At 39.5% G+C, this 18,245-nt stretch overlaps 2 protein-coding genes across 5 annotated transcripts in view; both read right to left on the bottom strand.

Moving 5' to 3' along the window:
* Nucleotides 1-97, bottom strand: part of vamp8 (vesicle-associated membrane protein 8 (endobrevin)) — a 6,438-nt gene extending 6,341 nt beyond the window's left edge. Inside the window, exon 1 of one of the 2 annotated variants that reach the window (XM_082555146.1) lies at nucleotides 1-97. This exon is cut by the window's left edge and continues 126 nt beyond it. The gene's annotated coding sequence lies outside the window, so the exon portion shown is untranslated. The other variant, XM_082555145.1, reaches the window with a different exon arrangement.
* An 836-nt stretch (nucleotides 98-933) lies between these two features.
* Nucleotides 934-17,752, bottom strand: ncaph (non-SMC condensin I complex, subunit H). Of its 3 annotated transcripts, none has more exons than XM_082554358.1 (18): nucleotides 17,463-17,752; nucleotides 12,188-12,410; nucleotides 11,971-12,061; nucleotides 11,731-11,823; nucleotides 11,116-11,233; nucleotides 10,804-10,955; nucleotides 9,271-9,460; nucleotides 8,715-8,797; nucleotides 8,242-8,429; nucleotides 7,951-8,096; nucleotides 6,899-7,005; nucleotides 4,746-4,865; nucleotides 4,262-4,369; nucleotides 3,070-3,213; nucleotides 2,732-2,842; nucleotides 2,483-2,559; nucleotides 2,149-2,224; nucleotides 934-1,263 (listed from the first exon to the last, which is right to left on the bottom strand). In XM_082554358.1, the coding sequence occupies exons 1-18, from the start codon at nucleotides 17,638-17,640 to the stop codon at nucleotides 1,204-1,206; spliced, it is 2,265 nt and encodes a 754-aa protein (XP_082410484.1). In that variant the 5' UTR covers nucleotides 17,641-17,752; the 3' UTR covers nucleotides 934-1,203. The 3 variants fall into 3 exon arrangements, with proteins under 3 accessions (XP_082410484.1, XP_082410485.1, XP_082410486.1); XM_082554359.1 differs by lacking the exon at nucleotides 17,463-17,752 and adding an exon at nucleotides 13,415-13,556; XM_082554360.1 differs by lacking the exon at nucleotides 17,463-17,752 and adding an exon at nucleotides 13,273-13,364.
* Between the last annotated feature and the right edge of the window lie 493 nt (nucleotides 17,753-18,245).

Here is an 18,245-nt window from a genome sequence, read left to right as displayed (position 1 = left end):
CGTTTCTCTCGGTTTTACTTCCTGGTGGTTTTCTTTCCTCCCTTAATTGCCTTCTTCCAACTGTTAAGTGAACTCAATCTCCGTTTCCGCCCTTTGGTTTCCAAAATAAAGCAACCTATCGTTTTCAACTGAAGTGGTTGGGTAAACATTAGAGAAAAAAAAGATTATATAAAAAAAATATGATTCCTTTAATCTTTACACAGTAATATCGTCATTGTATTTTATATACTCGTATTCACATATTGATTTTCACTACCTGTAAAACAATTGTAATGATTTTTAAGCGAGTCAAACTTTCATTGTCGACCTCCGTGCTTTTATTTTGCAGGTGCATACGTTTACTTCCTTTGTTGTCTCCAAAAACACCTGTAGGCGGCAGTCCCTCTTCTATTGTTAAAGAAGGCGTCATACCAAGATGTACCCATGATATGTTAGCGGTGAAACCCTTAGCGATGAACCTTTTGTAACTTTGTGTTCAGGATGGCTGACAAACTTGCTTTCTAACTTAACATAACTGTAAAGTAACACAATGCATTTCTGATAGTAAAGGAGGATGTAGTTGTTTGTTTTTTTTGTTAATATTTCAAGGGGACAACAGTGACACTGGAGAGCAGCACTTAGATTAGCAGCAGTGGCCTCAGTTACTCCTCCCTCTCCTTGTGTCACAAATTTCACCCAGCCAGCAGCTTGACTCCTGACAAACCGGTTTCTTTGTCTGGTGAAACTGGTGACGAAGATTGAATACTGGTCATTGCATGCCCTTATGTCATGACTGCTGCAAGCTGCTTTGAATCAGAAGCAGCTAAAAATAATCAAAGGCATTACGACAATTTGGGAAAACTGTTTGAAAACCATTGTTTAAGTGTGCTGAAATACTGCCACAGAACAAGAAAATGTGGGGTAACGTGTTTTGGATTTAATTTCTCCATCAGATTTGAGAAAAAAAAAGCTTTTATTTCTGTTCACAATGTACATTTTTTGTGTGCTGTTGAGTAATTAGCTACACACAGGATATGCATCAATTGCACAAACTAAAAGGAGAAACAAACATACTATAATTATAAAGAATAAAAGCAGGTAGAGACGGGAGATAGAAACAGGACAGCGTTTAAAAAGAAAAAAAAAATATACAAAGTAAAGAGTTGAAAAAGAAGAGAATTGAAGAAAAGAGTAGCAGTAAGCCTCATATGATTCATAATTCCCTCAGTGGCCTTGTTTGATGATGATATCTGACATGTCATCAACCTTCACCAGCTCCAAATTCTGTAAAAAAGACAAAAACAAACATTAGGACTGACGACTTTTTAAGCGTGACACAGCAGTAATAATAATAATAATAATAATAATGGATTGGATTTATATAGCACTTTTCAAGGCACCCAAAGCACTTTACAGTGCCACTATTCATTCACTCTCGCATTCACACACTAGTGGCCACAGCTGCCCTGGGGCAGACTGAGAAGCGAGGCTGCCATATCGTGCCATCGGCCCCTCTGGTCAACACCAGCAGGCGGTAGGTGAAGTGTCTTGCCCAAGGACACAACGAGCAGGACAGAGAGCCCAGGGATTGAACCGTTGACCTTCCGGTTACAGATGCACTTCCCAACCCCCTGAGCCACGGCTGCCCTACATTTTAATGTACTCCGTGGACTTGCTGAACCAGATATGTAACTTTAAGGAACATCTGCCAGCCAATCAGGACTGAGAATGTTTGGACATCCTATTTCAGGGAATAAAGAATGAATGAATGAACTGAAAAATAAATTGCCCAGTTACACACCCAAATTCCTTCCTTAGTGAAGTTTCCTGGTGCTAAAGCTATATCTATATATATATATATATATATATACAAACTACAAACATTAGCTGTGATAGCACTCAGTGCTTTGACCCATGTGACATAATTTCTGGCTCCAAAATAAACCAACAAGGTGCAGAGTGCAAAATAAATGGGTGACATCATATTAGCTTTAACCACCTTTGCATTTAAAGCCAATCTGGCTGCTATGGGAAGTGCAGTTTGACATTGGTTTAATTTTTCATCCCTTGATGCTGCAGCTCATTTTACACCAACATGAGGAGAGTACATACATCATAATAATAACAAATGAAATCAAATAAACAAAACATACAGCAAACAACACTCACCTTTTCATTGGCAAGATGAAGTAAAGCGACAAACGCCAGTGCCACTGACAGGTTCTGAGCCATTGTGTTTGGTAATCTGAATATGTGTGAGAGAGAGACAGAGAGAGGGAGTGAGAGAGAGAATTTTATATTTCATCAATGATGATTTTCATGATTCTGATGGAATTAGTATTTCAGTGACACCGTGATTTGATCGTGTATAGCTTCACACTAGCTTGTCAGAGAAACTTCTGTATCTCAAACCATAATTTTATATCCAATATTCTTTTGGTGAGGTCTGATACTCCTCATTAGTGCTGTGCCATGGCAGACATGACAAGAGATCTGCTTATACCTTTGAAGCAGCGTCTTTGTGGTCTGACTGAACACTTTCTCTCCACACACTTCAGGTTTCTCCACAGTCTCCACCCCCTACAGGGAACACCAAGGAACAAGTAATAAAACACAGAGTCAAACAGAAACGCAGTGAAAAAGGGCCGCCTGGAAGGCAACTGTGCCCACCGCATGTGATGCATGACCAACCTGAAATTTGTCACTGTATGCACCACAGAAAAAAGAAGCTAATACGCAGTGTGTAATTTACCTCTGTGGGTTTTTCTGGGCTGTCAATCAGAAGAGTCCACATGCTGTTCTTGAGTCTCTTCATGTCCATTTTCTTTGCTGTCTTGGCGTAGTTGATTTCAATCTTGTTGACCTACAAAAACAATCAAAGTAGAACTATAGAAGTTCACAAACAAAAATTCTGCTTATAATATATCCATTATTAATGACTATTTGTCCTAAGTCATACAGTTGTTTCAGTTCCATCTTCTATTTTTCAGTGGGGTATGATAAAAAATATTACTGCAGAAGCTTTTGAGCAGAGATGGTACTAAAGGGAAGAGCTACTTAAAGCACGACTAAACTAGTTGCATTGCTCACCCTGTGTGGCTCAGGTACCAGATCCTCCTCCCCATAGGTGGACACGCCCTCGAGATCTTGTGAGGGCAGAGGCATGCTGTCACTCGAAGGCTGTGTGTCATCTGAACCAGCAAACCCTTCAACATCATCATCACTGTCACCTCCCTGAAACAGAAGATGAATAAAGATTTGACATGTGGTTTCTAATCAGTTGTTGATTTGCCGTGACGGGGATTTGTTAATTCTTTCATTCCTCAGCAGGTTAGATGTTGCTTTTAGCTTCTTCCACAAGATTTGATGCAGAAAGGGTGTAGTTTCCATGTAGTGTCAGTCACAGGTGTGTGATACATAAAAGAAAAGGTTTTAAACAGTCGCTCTGATATAAAAATATCATATAGAGATATAATTGCTATAGCACTGCCATGTCTTTTTGTTTCCTAGCACAGTCAGTGAGACAAGCCCAAGGATTTGTGAGACTGACAGCCCTGTGTCAGCCTCTGATCACGATTTATTACCTAAATAAGGAACTACATCAAACTCCAGCACAGCACAGTACCTGCAAAATATGCAATAAAAAACACACCAAGTACAACCAGGCTGTGCAGGAGGAGATACTAGCAGTAGACAAGAATAAATGACTGCACTCAATACGACAGGAACAGCAAAACAGTGGATAGAAATCACTGATGTGGTTACATGGTGAAAAAGTGGGGTTATTCTACTAAAAAATATACATTTATTGGTCTTCCAACAAATTGATGTATTACATAGGGGGAGTAGGTGCCAGTTTGCCGCCACAGGGCCCGAGATAGACATTGTTGTTCTGCATAATCACATTTAATGTACATGGTTAGACACAGGCCACATGTGTAGTATGTCAAATGTTGCGGCAAAGACGAGTCGTTTCTTTACTAATACTAACAATCTATATACTAGTGATTGTTGTAGTTATTGCAACATCAAAATACAACCCTAAGATTAAAATTTGTGTTTCATAACCCAAACCACTTCTGGATAAACCAGAAACAGTAAGATTTTACAATATAATCAATTCAGAATTGATAGTGAAATGTGTCCGGGCATGCGGTTTAAAATCCTGTCCAATGAAATGTGCGGAGCTACCTGCAGAAGTAATCCCTTGTGATAAATGAACACCTGAAATGAGCTTTCTTAGAATCAAATCAAAAGTGATGCTAAAAAGAGTTTTTCAGACCTGTAGACCTGGACAGAAGTTGGCTGTGTCATTGGCGTTGTTGTAGTCATAATCTCCAATGCCTTCTCCGAGCTCTGCAGACAGCCTCTTCTGTCCTTCTGGACTTAACTAGAGTAAACAAGACCAGATTGATCAATATTAATACGTCCCAAACATCTTGCACTCAATTATGGAAATATTGAGTAAATTACATACTGACTGTAAAACTGCCCAATTTTATGAAAACAAAAACAAAACAAACAGTTGATATGAGATTCAAACACATCCGAGATCATTTTTGAGATATCGCATTTTCACAGAGGTAAATAGGAAGTCCATGTGATACTGCAAGCCATATTAAAAAAAACACTAAAAAGAAAATAGATGTAAATATTAAATCATGTCTGCACAGTTAGAAGTATCTAAAAAAGTTAATAATTTTAATTAAATTATGAAATGCTAACATAAAGTATGGCCTGAAATGGTAAAAAGAAATAAGTCTTACTGTGCTGGAGGGTTTGAGGCTGAGCTGGGAGAGCGTCTCTGGAGGAAACTGGAAATCTGCTGGTAGAGTTGTTTTTTTACTTCTGGCACTAAGTGCAGACTTGGTGTTAGTGGTGGCAGCCTGTGAAAGGAAAGGAAGATAAAGTTTGGTTGGTGAGTTTCCCAAAAATCTGTAATCCAAAACTTCAAAACCTTTTAGAGATTCAACTGAATTTAATCATTATAGTTAAATCACAAGAGTTATGTTTCAATGCAGAAGCACACAAGAAAAGACTCAGATCAGCAAGTTTCCTGATGCATACTTGACAAACAGACTCTGTCACTGGACTCTGCTACAGAACATGCTAAGCTTTACCTCCTGTCACCATTACTAATATTTGTACATGAGATTGATGTTATTATAATAACCATGGCAGCAGGCTGGCTTTGTTCACAATGACGTGAAACACTGAAATGATTGAAGAGCTGGTCATCTATGGCTCAAAAAGTAGTCACTGTAGTTGAACAGGTGAATGTATTTGACAGCTTCATATATACAGGGAGTGCAGAATTATTAGGCAAATGAGTATTTTGTCCACATCATCCTCTTCATGCATGTTGTCTTACTCCAAGCTGTATAGGCTCGAAAGCCTACTACCAATTAAGCATATTAGGTGATGTGCATCTCTGTAATGAGAAGGGGTGTGGTCTAATGACATCAACACCCTATATCAGGTGTGCATAATTATTAGGCAACTTCCTTTCCTTTGGCAAAATGGGTCAAAAGAAGGACTTGACGGGCTCAGAAAAGTCAAAAATAGTGAGATATCTTGCAGAGGGATGCAGCAGTCTCAAAATTGCAAAGCTTCTGAAGCGTGATCATCGAACAATCAAGCGTTTCATTCAAAATAGTCAACAGGGTCGCAAGAAGCGTGTGGAAAAACCAAGGCGCAAAATAACTGCCCATGAACTGAGAAAAGTCAAGCGTGCAGCTGCCAAGATGCCACTTGCCACCAGTTTGGCCATATTTCAGAGCTGCAACATCACTTGAGTGCCCAAAAGCACAAGGTGTGCAATACTCAGAGACATGGCCAAGGTAAGAAAGGCTGAAAGACGACCACCACTGAACAAGACACACAAGCTGAAACGTCAAGACTGGGCCAAGAAATATCTCAAGACTGGTTTTTCTAAGGTTTTATGGACTGATGAAATGAGAGTGAGTCTTGATGGGCCAGATGGATGGGCCCGTGGCTGGATTGGTAAAGGGCAGAGAGCTCCAGTCCGACTCAGACGCCAGCAAGGTGGAGGTGGAGTACTGGTTTGGGCTGGTATCATCAAAGATGAGCTTGTGGGGCCTTTTCGGGTTGAGGATGGAGTCAAGCTCAACTCCCAGTCCTACTGCCAGTTTCTGGAAGACACCTTCTTCAAGCAGTGGTACAGGAAGAAGTCTGCATCCTTCAAGAAAAACAAGATTTTCATGCAGGACAATGCTCCATCACACGCGTCCAAGTACTCCACAGCGTGGCTGGCAAGAAAGGGTATAAAAGAAGAAAAACTAATGACATGGCCACCTTGTTCACCTGATCTGAACCCCATTGAGAACCTGTGGTCCATCATCAAATGTGAGATTTACAAGGAGGGAAAACAGTACACCTCTCTGAACAGTGTCTGGGAGGCTGTGGTTGCTGCTGCACGCAATGTTGATGGTGAACAGATCAAAACACTGACAGAATCCATGGATGGCAGGCTTTTGAGTGTCCTTGCAAAGAAAGGTGGCTATATTGGTCGCTGATTTGTTTTTGTTTTGTTTTTGAATGTCAGAAATGTATATTTGTGAATGTGGAGATGTTATATTGGTTTCACTGGTAAAAATAAATAATTGAAATGGGTATATATTTGTTTTTTGTTAAGTTGCCTAATAATTATGCACAGTAATAGTCACCTGCACACACAGATATCCCCCTAAAATAGCTAAAACTAAAAACAAACTAAAAACTACTTCCAAAAACATTCAGCTTTGATATTAATGAGTTTTTTGGGTTCATTGAGAACATGGTTGTTGTTCAATAATAAAATTATTCCTCAAAAATACAACTTGCCTAATAATTCTGCACTCCCTGTACAAAGAAAAAAGACAGAAGCAGCAGAGATGTTTTCTTTTTTTTTTTTTTTTACCCTTGTTGTTCGGAAGTAGGTATCAAAGTTGACATCGTCATTGAAGTCTATTTCAAAGGTCTTTTTGGGCTTCCTTTTACGTGTCTCCTTTTCAGGTAAATGATCCACTGTATGACATAAAAGTACATAACAATGGTCAGAGATTACAGATGGCAGGTTACTTTTACACTGCACACATTTAGTGAGAAAGGACAACCATTAGAAAACCATCTCAGTTGTTAGAGAAAAGGCCTAATTTACCACATCACTCAAAACAGAAAATAATCCTAATTTGTAAACATCATTTCAGTATGACAGCATAATGCATCCGAATGCATTTATGATAGATTTCAGGCATTACTTATGACATGTTACTTCAAAAACAAATGCAGTAGCATAAGCCTACATTTAATCTTACCAACATAAATAAGAAAATTTTTAATGTGATGTGTTGTCTGTCAACATCTACACAAACTTTAATATGTAACATGTCTTGTTTAGCGTAACTACTTCTCTAATATCTGCTCACATCTCACAAATATCTCTATATCTGAAGCCAAATCTGACCTGAAGGATGGCGCTGTGATGTTTAACAACTGCAGCACAGCAGGACATAATATTTAGACCGTGTTCTGCTTCAGAAGGCACTGTGTTACAAGTCACTAACGACATATCAGATCTAGAGTGGTTTTATCCTTAGCAGTTATTCTAGTCGGTTTCTTACTGACGCGTATAACTCAGGACCTGTTGTAGTACATGCAAGTAGTGTGGTTAAGCTAAGGAGTTGTGCTGAGGAGTTTCTTTGTGTGATGAAAACAGAAGCTCTTTGTAACCACCGACTGCTGGGAAGTGGAATATTTTAAAAAGCAGCACAATTTCAAAACCTTTTTAACGTCTCTGGCTTCTCATCGGCTTTGTAAAGTGGATGGTTTCTTAAATATGAAAGCTTACAGAAATTACTTTATTTACTTTCAAAGAAAATTTGGAGTTTGGTATTTTGTTATAAGGTGCAATAATGCAACGCTTTTACTGCAACTAAAATGGGTCTTTGCTAAAACCTTAATTTCACTCACACTTGTGTTTCGGTTTGAACTGCCAGTAGCCAGGTCCAGCCCACGTGGCCATGGTCCTGGGGCTGAAGTATGAATACTCCCTGGGCTGAGAGGACAGCTGCAAGCACATGGTGGCGATGTCTCCCTCTCCAATGGGAATCACATCCCTGTATGGCATCATAAAACCATTCAAACTAAAAACGAAAGCAAATTTACCATCCATTTATAGAAAAGGTTTAGGAGACAGACAAGAGGAAGGGAAAAAAACAAACAAAAGACTTCCCTGCGCTGCTGTCCAATCCTCAATCTTACCTTCTTTTGCCAGAGGGCTCACAACCCTCCTTGTGTTCCTTTGATCCATCCTCACAGTCACCCACTCCCTCCTCATAGTCACCATCAAAGTCAGGACAGTCATCTTCCTCTGGCTCTGGCTCAGGCTCATTGTTCACGTCAAACACATGATCGCCCTGCTTCATCTTCTCTAAGAGCTGATTCATGGTCTGAAAGAACATGCATAGAATATTAAATTCAAACCTGCAGGACTTTACATTTCTAAGGACTTTTACTTTGCAAGCAAAAATAGTTGCTCACACTAGAGCTGTAGTAAAATAGGGTTTCCTTTATGTATCTACTAAAAGAGAGTGAAGAACTGAACAAAACAAAGGAGATCAGTTTACAAAGGATTAAATCAGATTTGTAGGATGGAAATTCCATAACCTAATCATATTACAACTAGTATTCAGAAACAACTGACAGAAATAAGCACTAGATCCGTTTTCTCTTACCTGCTCCGGATTCCAGCTAGTGAACGAGAAGTCCTGCAGTGAGGGGCAGACGGAGCTTTTCTCCTGGGAACGCTGCAGTCCAGCTGCGAGTGACATGTTACAGAAAGACAAGTTTTCATTTCTGGGAGAACCCGAAGGATGACAGTGATACAGTGCTAAGGGGGGCGACCGTGGCTCAGGGGGTTGGGAATCGCATCTGTAACCGGAAGGTCGCCGGTTCGATCCCCTCCTCTCTGTCCTGGTCGTTGTGTCCCTGGGCAAGACACTTTACCCTACTTGCCTACTGGTGTTGGCCAGAGGGGCCGATGGCGCGATATGGCAGCCTCGCTTCTGTCAGTCTGCCCCAGGGCAGCTGTGGCTACAACTGTAGCTGCCTCCACCAGTGTATGAATGTGAGAGTGAATGAATAGTGGTATTGTAAAGCGCTTTGGGTGCCTTGAAAAGCGCTATATAAATCCAATCCATTATTATTAAGGTTCTTATGAACATCCAACTAGCGGCACAATATTTAACGTCCAAGTGTAAATGAATTTATTGGGCTTATTGAAAGACTTACCCATGAATGGGGATGCTGGGACCCCCTGTGGAGATGGAGGAGAGTAGGCGGGTCTGGACTGCAGGAGGGTCATGTGGGATGGAAAGAGCAGCTCGCAGCGACTGCTTTCACTGAAAAGAACTGACAGGAAGACCCCAGCTGTGCTGCTCTCATCAAAGGATGAGGCCATCCGCTGAAACATGGGGTCCACCTTTGTGGGGAAGACAGAAAGTTTATCATAAACACAACCTAGCTTGATATCAACTAAGAGGCATTTAAGCTTATTACTATGGCAAAGTGATGCTGTGATAGTAATGAAAAAAAAGAAAAGAAAAATCCCTCGAGGTGTCTTCTAAGACAACATCTAATTTAACTATTGATCTAAATCAAACAAACGTATCAATCATCAGTGGATTTAAGCCGTAATCCATGATAGTAATCCAACATTAACTCTAGCAGTGATGCTGAAGTTGTTTAACATTTAGTAAAGAGACCTCTGCACATAAATGCATATAAAAATTTGGTACGGGGACTGTGCCACCCTTTTTTTCCAGTTCTAAACAGTAAGATCGTTCTTAATTTGACTGCTAAATATATAACAACACCAAAAATAGTAAGCAGTATTCATAAATTTGTATTTTCCAGCTTATCATGTTGAACATTGAGTTTCTGTACAGGAAATAAAACAGAAGGCTGTTTTTTTTTTTACTGATTCTCCTCTACACTAACTTTTTCCTCAAGTAATATAATCACAGCTGAAGCATGTTCATATCAATAAGGATTTAATTAATTAAATAATTAACAAAAATCTAAGCTCATAAATAGCCCAAGCCTAATGAATATACTTTCAGCTCATGTTCAAAACCCATCACATATATCAGCTGTTAAAACAGCTACATTACCTTAAGTGAAGAAACTAGCAAAGTATAGTTTCCTTGGTTAGAATCAAGTACTGCTTACTTAGATTACAGCACTGTTTGCGTATCGATGATATTTACATTTGGCATAAAAATAGAAATCTACCTCTCTCTGGGTCTTTGTTGTTTCTATATTATATATATCAGTTTAAAGCATTCCACCTATTTTAATGGAGTGAGGGTGTGTACTGCATCTCGAGGGAGTTGCATCTTCTATTCTGGTGGTATAAGATAACAACATAGCTGAGTCTGTTGGCTACAAAACAGAATGATTTGACCCAAAATCCAAACAGTGAAATGAAAACAAAACAAACAACCTCTGAATGTTTTTAGTGTTGTTAATTTATGTGCATTAATGAGCCTAGATCTTGCAAAGGTTGTTTTCAATTCATTCTCATTTAACCCAAATGCTGTATTCCTGGATCTATACATCGATAGCTATATTCTATTATTGCTTATTGCTGCATGACATAAGCAATAAGCAGGAATATTTCCCATGATTAGTCATTGGCATAGTGGTCCAGAAGCCCTGAACGATACTTCTGTTATTTCAAAAAGTACAAAAAAAAAAAAAGAAAAAAAAAAGAAGAACTGAGGTGCGCATTATCTTAGTTACTTTGCTAAGACCTCTACATACCTCACATCTCCTCTCAGACTCAGCACTGTTGATGTTGCTCAGGTTTTGCTCTACTGTCTTCTTGGGAGGCCTTTTCTTCTTTGGCTGTTTGGCAGTGACTTCACCTCCTGCAAGTCCTGCATCATCTCCATCTTCCTCTGTTGCACCATGGCCTGTGTATGCACAAGGAATTCAAAAAAAGCAGAAAATGTTCAATAGTACAGGAAGGTGGGTTCAACAACTTTAAAACTGTGTTAGAAAAAGCCAGAAAGCTCAAGCCACAGCACAAGTACGGTTAAAAGAAAAATCCAACAACAATACAGAGACTCTCACCCTCTCCAGGTTTGGTTTCCGCACCCAGACCACCCAGCACTCTGTAGGCATCAGCATGAACAGCATCCACTCTCACAGCGTAGATTTTCGTACTGGCATCCAGAGTGCCAGCTGCCACCTTTAGGATGAAAAGATGTAAATATTGAAGGATACTACTTGCAAAACTTAATAATAAATACATATTTCACAGTGTACGACATCACCTTTTATAGGACCCTTCATATGTTGAAGTAATTACACCACAATACCCCTGCAGATACTCTAGGTTAATACAGAATCCTGCACTTTCTCAGAATGAGTGAACTTATTGCCTGTGAGATGAGAGACCACACTGGACAGAATGCAGCCTTAATTTTGTATAAATTCTGCTTCCCTGAATTAAAATCAAACTGGTGTTAGCACCTGCCTAACTTAAACAAGTCAGGTGGGTGCTGAGTCTAAGAAATATATTTTCCTGATATTTTAAACACACTTAAAAAACAAAAAACAAACGACATTTCTATGTTCTCCAACAACCAGAAAATTATTTATCATGATGCTTCATTCAAATGTTTAAATCAGTTCAAAGACTTTTAGATAACCAAAATGATGAATGAAACAATCAGTTACACATACCTTGAAGTTGGTGAGCTCTGAATCCTTTTGTTTGAGAATATCAGCCATGTAATCAATCAAATGCAGACCAAATGCATTTTTTGTGGTGATTTTCTGTTGATAAGAATAAAAAAAAGTAATTTATTCATTTATTTTTCCTGTATTTCGTCATATTTTCTCATCTACTAATCACAGAGAAAGACAAAGGACATTTACTATAAAGGGGAAAAGAGGAAAATGCATGCACATACAAATACTTACATTTTCAGTGGAGAGTTTTATGCAGGTGGAGTAATGCTCTGAGATCTGTGCATTTGACAACTTGGGCACGGCAGCAGGAGTTCCCACAGTGCTGATTAGGATAATGAGATTGTCTTTGAGCTCACATGATACATAGCAGCCAGGCACTATTTGTCAAAGCCATAGCACAAAATGTTTTTACAAATTACTTTTAGTTTTGCCATTATCTACAGCATACCTGTGAGATGCAGAGTCATTTAAGGAGGAATCACTTGCAGCTTGAAGGTCAATGACTCTTGACCTCCTACGCTGACGTCGCTCCTGCTCATCATCGTTTCCAGGGAAAGCTGACAGCAGTGGAGTGCTGCTGCCTGCAGGGGACAGACCCTTATTCTTCAAACAGGATGACATCCATCCTGGTCGTACCCGGGAGACGGGTGTGGAGGCTGCGCTCATCTTTGCTGGAGATAGGAAAAGATGTTTGGACTGAACAGAGGGTTGGAAAAAAATTGTGCTTAAAGAGCAGAATTCAGTGCTCTGAATGTACCGTACACATATCAATTTGAAGCAGGAGAGAAAGTTAACTTGGCTCAGTTAACTATTTGTTGTACTTAACTGAGCCAAAACCAAAATTTACATGTAAAAAAACTCCTCTAATCAACCCAAATAAAATCTTTAGGAAAAATATTAAAAGTAACTCAATGGATCTCGGTGGTGAAATCTGTCAATACAACCCACGGGATGAGGAATTAAGGTATATATTTGATGCTAACATAACTCTGAAACAGCTGTTTTTACAAAGTGCTGTGCTTGTGTTGTTACAGCTGTTTGGAACTTATAAAGGAAAACAAAGTTTATGCCAAGTTTAAAAGTCACTAATGAGAATAAGAAGAGAGAATGTGATCTTATGATGACAAAGAAATTGGGAGAAAAAAATACAAGAAACTCTTATTGTTGGCTCTGGTTATGCAAGCACGATATGCTAGAGTTAAGTTCGCATTAATCTTGCCTGTTTGCTACCGAAACAACGTTGATTACTTTAAGGGTTCATCATTTATTAGTATAGCACAGCCAGCGAATCCTTCCTTTTGTAGACTCCCATTGACTTTATTCTGGATTTCCATCAGTTTAACTTAGCTTGAACGCTACTCGCATATAAACAAAGGAACTCTACAATAAAGTATTAAACCAGTGAAAAGGTTATATACATTCAATTAAAATCAATTTTCAGAAAGCAAACGCCATCTTAGCACAACATATTTGGTAAGCTAGTTTAGTAAAATAATTACGAAAGAAACACATGTACAGCTCAAACGCACTTACATGCTCACGCTAAGCTAACATTACATGCATTTTAGCATAACAACCCTAACTTCGGTATGAACGTGTTCTTACAGTTAGCGTTAGCAGGCTTACTAACAAATAAAAACTTTATCACAAGACTTGCTTCAGCCCCGAAACGTACCGAGAATTGCCTTAAATCCGACGGAGACTTATGTAGACCCGTTATAAGTTGTAATATGACAGAAAGAACAAGCAGCAAATTTCTTCCTGTACAGCGTTTGAATTTTTGCGCCGAACGGTTTACGTAGCAGCAACCTACGTCATGACGCTAACCGCGCCCACGACAGCGAGAGAAAGTGAGATTCAGATTCAGAGTAGTTTAATGATCCCTAACTATGTATGAAAACAGTGATCTTGAGATAAAACTCAATGATTTTCTTCTTTTATATTAACATAAGTAGTTTTTGTTGAATTGTTTAATTTATGATATTGTTTAATAAAAACATTACATCACGAAAAAGTAAGTGTTCATCAATTTTTATGACAGATAATCAGGATTTTTTGTTTCATTTTCAATATAGCATCCCCCACCATGTCTTCCTTATGCAATGATCTTTTGACTACTATGATCACTGACGAGTGAGTCAGTAAATCCTTTAATGTTTAAGTGGTCTGCTCCTTAATAAGAGCAATAATTGGTACTGAATCATCAGACTGCTGAACACGTCATAGACACCTCAGCTTCACTACTGGAACTTCAACATTATGCACTCCACACTGTATATAAATGCCACTTGTTTTGCACATATTCAACTCTGTATATTTTATATATTTTATTATTATTATTATTATTATTATTTTATTTTTTATTTTTTTTTACTATTTAATTTGTAAAAATGTGTATACACACACACACACACACACACACACACACACACGTAGGAAAATATTTAGTATACACATCCAGAAATGCATACACTATTATATATTGTACATATATTTATTAGTTTCAGGTTGGCCATTCTTGTATTTTGCTCGTTTGTGTTGTTGTGTTTGCACATCTCTGTTGCTTGTGGGGCTCGCACACAAGAATTTCACTCGCATGTGCTTTGCCAGTGTGCCTGCACATGTGATGTGACAATAAAAAGTGATTTGATTTGATTTGAATGAGTGTATTTTGTATGTGATGACACACTGAAAAAGTGTTTGCTGTAATCCTCACAGGTCAAGCATGACATGTGAGGCTAGGGTCTCGAAGTTAAGCAGCTGTGACTCAGTAAACATATATTGATATTCACATCACACTAAAGCAAAACAACATGTCAGGATGGAGCACCTTGCTCGGAACCATTTTGTTTTTACTTCTATCACTTAATAGACACTTGACAGATATTGTTTAACAGCCACAGCTCTAATAACATCAACTGACATTCACCTACTAAAGTAAAGACCAAAAAGCAGCATGCAAGTTGCACAGTACATTTCATTAATAACTATTTTTCTTATAATTATTAACTGAAATAAAAACTAAAGCAAAAGCAATCTTCCTAATGACATGAAGCAGCTGCTTCATTTCATTTCATTTCATTCGGCTACTCACTAGATGGCAGTGACAATCAAGACTGTGTTGCTGGTAAGCTGTATGGTGAATGGATTCAGAACTGATATAAGAAAGTCAAAATTTTGTTAAACTACTTACAGAATTTTAAATATCAGTTTTCAGGGAAGTAATAATTAGGTAAGTAATAACTGTGACACAATCCCGTATGATTTCCTCTAAATGAATATTCTCATTCAAATGAGAAATGACAGTTACATTCCTTTATTAGTGAAAGGAGCTTGCAAAGAAAAGCGTCTGGACTTCTTTAAGTTGCTTGAAGACGTTTCACCTCTCATCCGAAAAGCTTCTTCAGTTCTAAGGTCAAATGGTGGAGAGTCCCAGATATAAACCTAGTGGGAGTTACTCCCACTAGTCCAGACGCTTTTCTTTGCAAGCTCCTTTGACTACGATGACCTGGATGACTGAGAACCTTCACAGACATATTCCTTTATTAGTGTGACACTAACCCTGCTCAATTTTTCCCATTTAGTTTTTGTCTATAGGGACCTTCTGCAAAAGACCTATGAGAAAAATTCAAAGTTAAACATTAGCCAGTTCATTACAGTTTCCATGATGTAACAGTTGCTATTGTAATGCAGTGTATCACCACTTGGCGGCGCCTCCTGTCTCATGACTGGTGTGTCACCCCCTTTTTGTTCTTCTTCGCACTCTCCCTGTAATGGATGCTACCGTGTGTACGCGGACTAGTGTGTTCTCGTGTAATGTGTGGTAGAGGTAGGGTTGCCAACCGTCCCTTAAAATACGGAATCGTCCCGTATTGAGCTAATAAGGGACGCACTTTGTCCCGTAATACAGTGAGAATCAAAAGTAGTCTATAAATGTTTATGGAATTAACGCTTTGTTTGAAAACATAATTCCCAGCCCCTCTCCTGCTTTGTGACCAATGAGCTGACAGCACACTTATGACAATTCGAGTATGACAATTCAGATTACCGCTCATCTCATTGGTCGAGGAAAGGTCGCTTACGGAGAAAATACCGGAAGACAACAGATGACCACAACAAGAAGCATGGCCAACAGGGAAACAAACGCCGTCACTGCGGTGCAAGTCTCGGACGACAGTACACCTAAAGCTGGGCAGACACTGTGCGATTTTTTCAGTCGCGTTATTCAGCTCCTGCTCAAACTGCACGATTGACTCGCAGGGGTTAGAAGTTGGTAGGTCACGATGCAGGTCTCACACTATACCGCCCGATGCTCTGATGCGACCTGAGTGCTCACACTGTGCCTCCATAAAATTAAGGTTATAACAGAAAATCTGTCGCTCTCTCTCTCCGTCTCTCACTCACACAGACACACCACCACCATCAACTTTGCTAAATTGCTAATGAAAAACATGATCAGGCAGCTGTGATTTAGCAGCGATGTAGATCCAACTATTTTCACGGTTGTTGTGGTCGTGATAATTTTGTGAGGCCACATCGAAAAGGCTCGGATGAGCTTTTCAAAGTTCTACAAGTTGTGCCTCCATCGCTTGTGTCCAGATCACACGCTGCACAGCCGTGCTGCTCCGTCTTTTTCACTGCGTTTACGTGTTTGCGCGCGAGCAGTGTGAGCGGCTCACCAGCGATTGATGATCGGGAGCTGGTCGTGAGGTGTTAATCACTTCTCGTTACCCCACGTATACTACACGACGCACGATGAAGGCCAAAATCGGTCCGATCACTCAAAAATCGGCTCAAAATGGGCCTAAAACCGCACAGTGTGAGCCCAGCGTTAGAGCAGCAATGTTTGTTCCCCTCAGAGAAAGGGAAGAATGGGAAAAGGAAAACACCTGGCTGGAAAAAGTTAATATGGGCATGTGCAGTGAATATCAGCGCTATGTGGCCAGAAGTGTGATAATATAATTTATTTTGTGTAATAAACGACTGCAAGGATAGATGATTACAACAAATAGATGACTAATACATAAAAGTAATACATAGATGAATAATGATGATGAGTTAAGATGCGTAATCATGGGAACAAGCGGGTTTTCAAACGGGAGCAGCTGATTAGCATTAGAAAAGCTGAAATAATACCTCAGCTGAAGCCAATTGTACTAAATGCACTAAATGTGCACTGTTACAAGAATATTTTTCTTTCTATTGTTTTCTATTATTTTAAGTTAAGCAGGACAGAGTTCTTTTAAAGAAAGATTTACTTATATTCTCAAAAGTTAAGCATGACAGGCTTCTGTTTAAGAAAGAGACCTGTTTTATGTGTTAATGTTGTCATTTTGAGCTAAAAATAAATGGCTAAATGATCATTTGTTTCACATGTGTTCATATCACAAAGAATACACATCTACTTAAATCAAATTCAAGTCAAAGGGTTAAAAAAAATAATTTCACACACAAAAAAAGAGCTAGAAAATTCACCACACTGGGAAGGGTGAAGACAACTGGGTCGCCCGGCCCTGGCCACGAGGTGTCCCTTATTTATTTTTCAGGGAGTTGGCAACCCTAGTCGGGGGGTATATACACGGCAGTGAGTATGATCGAAGTGAGTTCTCTGGAGAGATAATAAGGTCTGCATTTTACCATTAAAAACTCCGCATTAGGTGAGCAGTGACTCTCAGTAGTAGTGGAGTTCATGCACCAAGCATTGTTAATATAAATGCACAAACCTCGACCTCTGGTCTTGCCGGAGTCATCGGCTAGCCTGTCGGCTCGGTGTGTGTGGCGTCCTGCTAACTCGATAGCATTGTCCGGGCAGCTGTTGTTCAACCATGTTTCGGTGAAAAACATGACATTTGAGTCCATAATCTGTCTGTTGTTAGTGATGGAGAGCCGTATCTCATCCATTTTGTTTGCCAGAGAACGGACATTGGCGAGGAAAATACTGGGTAAAGGCAGCTGGTGTGGTGTTAGCTTTAGCTTAGCCCGTAGCCCTCCGCGCCTACCTCGCCTTTGTTTACAATCTCGGCGCCGTCTGCGTGCACTTCCGCCCGGCTGGGGAGAGTGGGCAGCCTCCGGTGTTCTGGAGATCTCTGGGATGAGTCGGAGATCGGCGATAAAACTGTTGGAGTTATGAGTCCAGATGTCCAGAAGCTCTTGTCTGCTGTAGGTCAGCAACGCACAGCAATTCTGGACGAATAATCATAAACACTAGAAGAAAGATTAAATGTGCATCCTGATTAAAATATAAATTTGTGTTGGTGTGTATAGGTTTACATTATTACCTAGTAATTATGAAACAATACATTTCAGGTCATTTCATGAAGTAATGATGATGTCATGGCAAGTAATTAAGAAACATACTGCATTACTTTTAAGAAAAGTAATGAGTAACATGTAATAAGAGACAGCTTCTTCCACCAGGCCATCAGACTGCTGAACACGTCATAGACACCTCAGCTTCACTACTGGAACTTTAACATTATGCACTCCATACTGTACAGTAATGCCAC

This window comes from Aulonocara stuartgranti (assembly GCF_965226115.1).
Source record: "Aulonocara stuartgranti genome assembly, chromosome: 12".
Taxonomy (NCBI): domain Eukaryota; kingdom Metazoa; phylum Chordata; class Actinopteri; order Cichliformes; family Cichlidae; genus Aulonocara; species Aulonocara stuartgranti.
This window is presented reverse-complemented; position numbering and strand designations above follow the sequence as displayed.